The 1955-nt window shown below is 42.0% G+C and overlaps 1 protein-coding gene across 1 annotated transcript; it reads right to left on the bottom strand.

Moving 5' to 3' along the window:
- Positions 1-581: 581 nt before the first annotated feature.
- LOC139821391 (uncharacterized) lies at positions 582-1671 on the bottom strand. Its single transcript, XM_071792396.1, has 2 exons — positions 1515-1671; positions 582-1024 (listed from the first exon to the last, which is right to left on the bottom strand). Exons 1-2 carry the CDS (start codon positions 1669-1671, stop codon positions 582-584), a joined length of 600 nt encoding a protein of 199 aa, XP_071648497.1.
- Positions 1672-1955: the final 284 nt, after the last annotated feature.

Genomic DNA, 1955 nt, shown 5'->3' with positions numbered 1-1955 from the left:
ATCCTGCATTTTTTATTCTCCTCATTTCTCCAGTATAGTCCCTCCCTCACTTCGTTACCAAGTCTAAATTTTGCAACCCTGCTCCATTTTGCTTCCTCCCATCCCTTCCTTAGATAGTCCGGAATCCCGTCCTTTCTTATACTTTTATACCACCTATTGTAATTCGATCCCATGATCTTTTCCACCCTTTCTTGTTTCTCTTTCCATTTCTCTTTCCTCTCCAATGCCTTCTCTTCTAACTCCTTCTCCCTTTCCACTTCTATCCCGATCCCTTCCAGATAATCTTTTCTCTCCTGCTCCCATCTTCCTATTATCCTTCCCCTCTTCCATCTCTCTTTCATTTCTTTCAAACATTTTCTCGCTATTTCTCCTCCTTTGCCTTCTTCCAGTTTTCTTTCAAACTTCCATGCTCTCTTACTTGCTCTAGCTCTCATCTTTTCCCTTTCTATTTCATCTCTAACCATATATCCTGGCGTCCTCCAATTTAATCCAAGTACCCATCTGAGATATCTCTCATGAATACCTTCTACCTCCCTCCTTTCCTTCCATCCCTATATTTCTGCCCCGTATTCCATCACCGTCTATATCAGGGTGTCATGTAGCCAGATTCTTCTTTTACAGTCCTTTTTCCTCATCCTTTTCCTTATCCCCCACACTTCTCTCATTACTCTTGCTGCCTTCCTTCTTCTCTCTCTAATATGCGCCTCCTGTCCTCCATTCTTCTTCAACGTATACCCCAGGTATTTGAACTCATTGACCTCCTCTAACTTCTTTCCCTTCCATCTCCAGTCATATTTCTTCTTCTTTCCTCCTCCTTTTCTAAACCTCATTATCTTTGTCTTCTCTATATTCAATGTTAAAATTTTCCCATCTAGATATTCCTCTAACCTGCTTATTATTAACCTCATGTCCTGTTCCTCCTCCGCTAACAGTGCTATATCATCTGCGTACATTAGGGTGTATATCTTCTCACCTCTTAATCTTATGCCTCCCCATCTGCCCTTCTTTATGTAATCCTCTATGTCTGCGATTAATAAATTGAACAATATTGGCCTTAGCGGGCATCCTTGTCTCAAACCCTTCGCCGTCCAAAATTGTCCTCCACTCTCTCCTTCCTTTCCCACTCTGCTCTTTGTTTTTCTTAATACCTCTCTACCCTGTCTAGTAGTCCTTGTCTCACTCCTCTCTCTCTCTCATTGCCTTGTTTAATACTTTTTTATCCACTGAGTCAAATGCCGCCTTCAAATCCACAAACAGTACCGTCATCTTTCCTTTCTCTTTTCTTAATTGTCTATTCACCATGTAATTCAAAGCGAATATTTGATCCATTGTCCCCATTCCTTTTCTAAATCCTGCTTGGTTATCGGGGATCAATTTCTTCATTTCTACCTCCTTCCTTATCTTTTCCGCTAATGTTGCCGTGTAAATTTTGTACATCGAGGACATGATAGTTATCCCTTTATAGTCCTTCACCTCTCGCCGTTCTCCTTTCTTTACTATTGGGATTATCTCACCTTCCTTCCATTGCTCCGGCCAGCCTTCCCCCCTCCAGACCCGTTTGCATATTTCCCATATCCATTTCACCATTTCTTCTCCTCCAAATTTCCACGCCTCGTTCGGTATCCCGTCATTGCCTATTGCTTTTCCTGTTTTCAGTTTCTTTATTACCATTCTTGCCTCCTCCAGTTCTATCTCTTTCTCTTCTTGTCTGCCCCCTTCTCCTTTCCCTCTTTCACCACCCTGTTCTCCACTCCACCCATTAATTCCATGAAATATTTCTTCCACTCCTCCGGTTTTATCTCTTCGTTTATCCTCTTCCTTCTCTTCCTCACTCTGCCTATCAATTCCCATACCTTTCCTTCCGTTCTCGCTTCTCCTATTTCTCTAATCATCCTTTCTTTCTCCTCCTTCTTCTTTCTTTTGCACATTTCCCTATACTTCCTCCTTCCTTCTCT

Source organism: Temnothorax longispinosus, chromosome 11 (assembly GCF_030848805.1).
Source record: "Temnothorax longispinosus isolate EJ_2023e chromosome 11, Tlon_JGU_v1, whole genome shotgun sequence".
Lineage (NCBI taxonomy): Eukaryota > Metazoa > Arthropoda > Insecta > Hymenoptera > Formicidae > Temnothorax > Temnothorax longispinosus.
This window is presented reverse-complemented; position numbering and strand designations above follow the sequence as displayed.

Bases quoted from the DNA above. Each gene is read 5' to 3' on its own strand.
- LOC139821391 (XM_071792396.1), bottom strand. From the start codon at position 1,671: ATGGTAATAAAGAAACTGAAAACAGGAAAAGCAATAGGCAATGACGGG. The intron at 1,025-1,514 runs GTGAGATAATCC...TATTAATCGCAG, and splicing joins GCCGGAGCAATGGAAGGAAG to ACATAGAGGATTACATAAAG.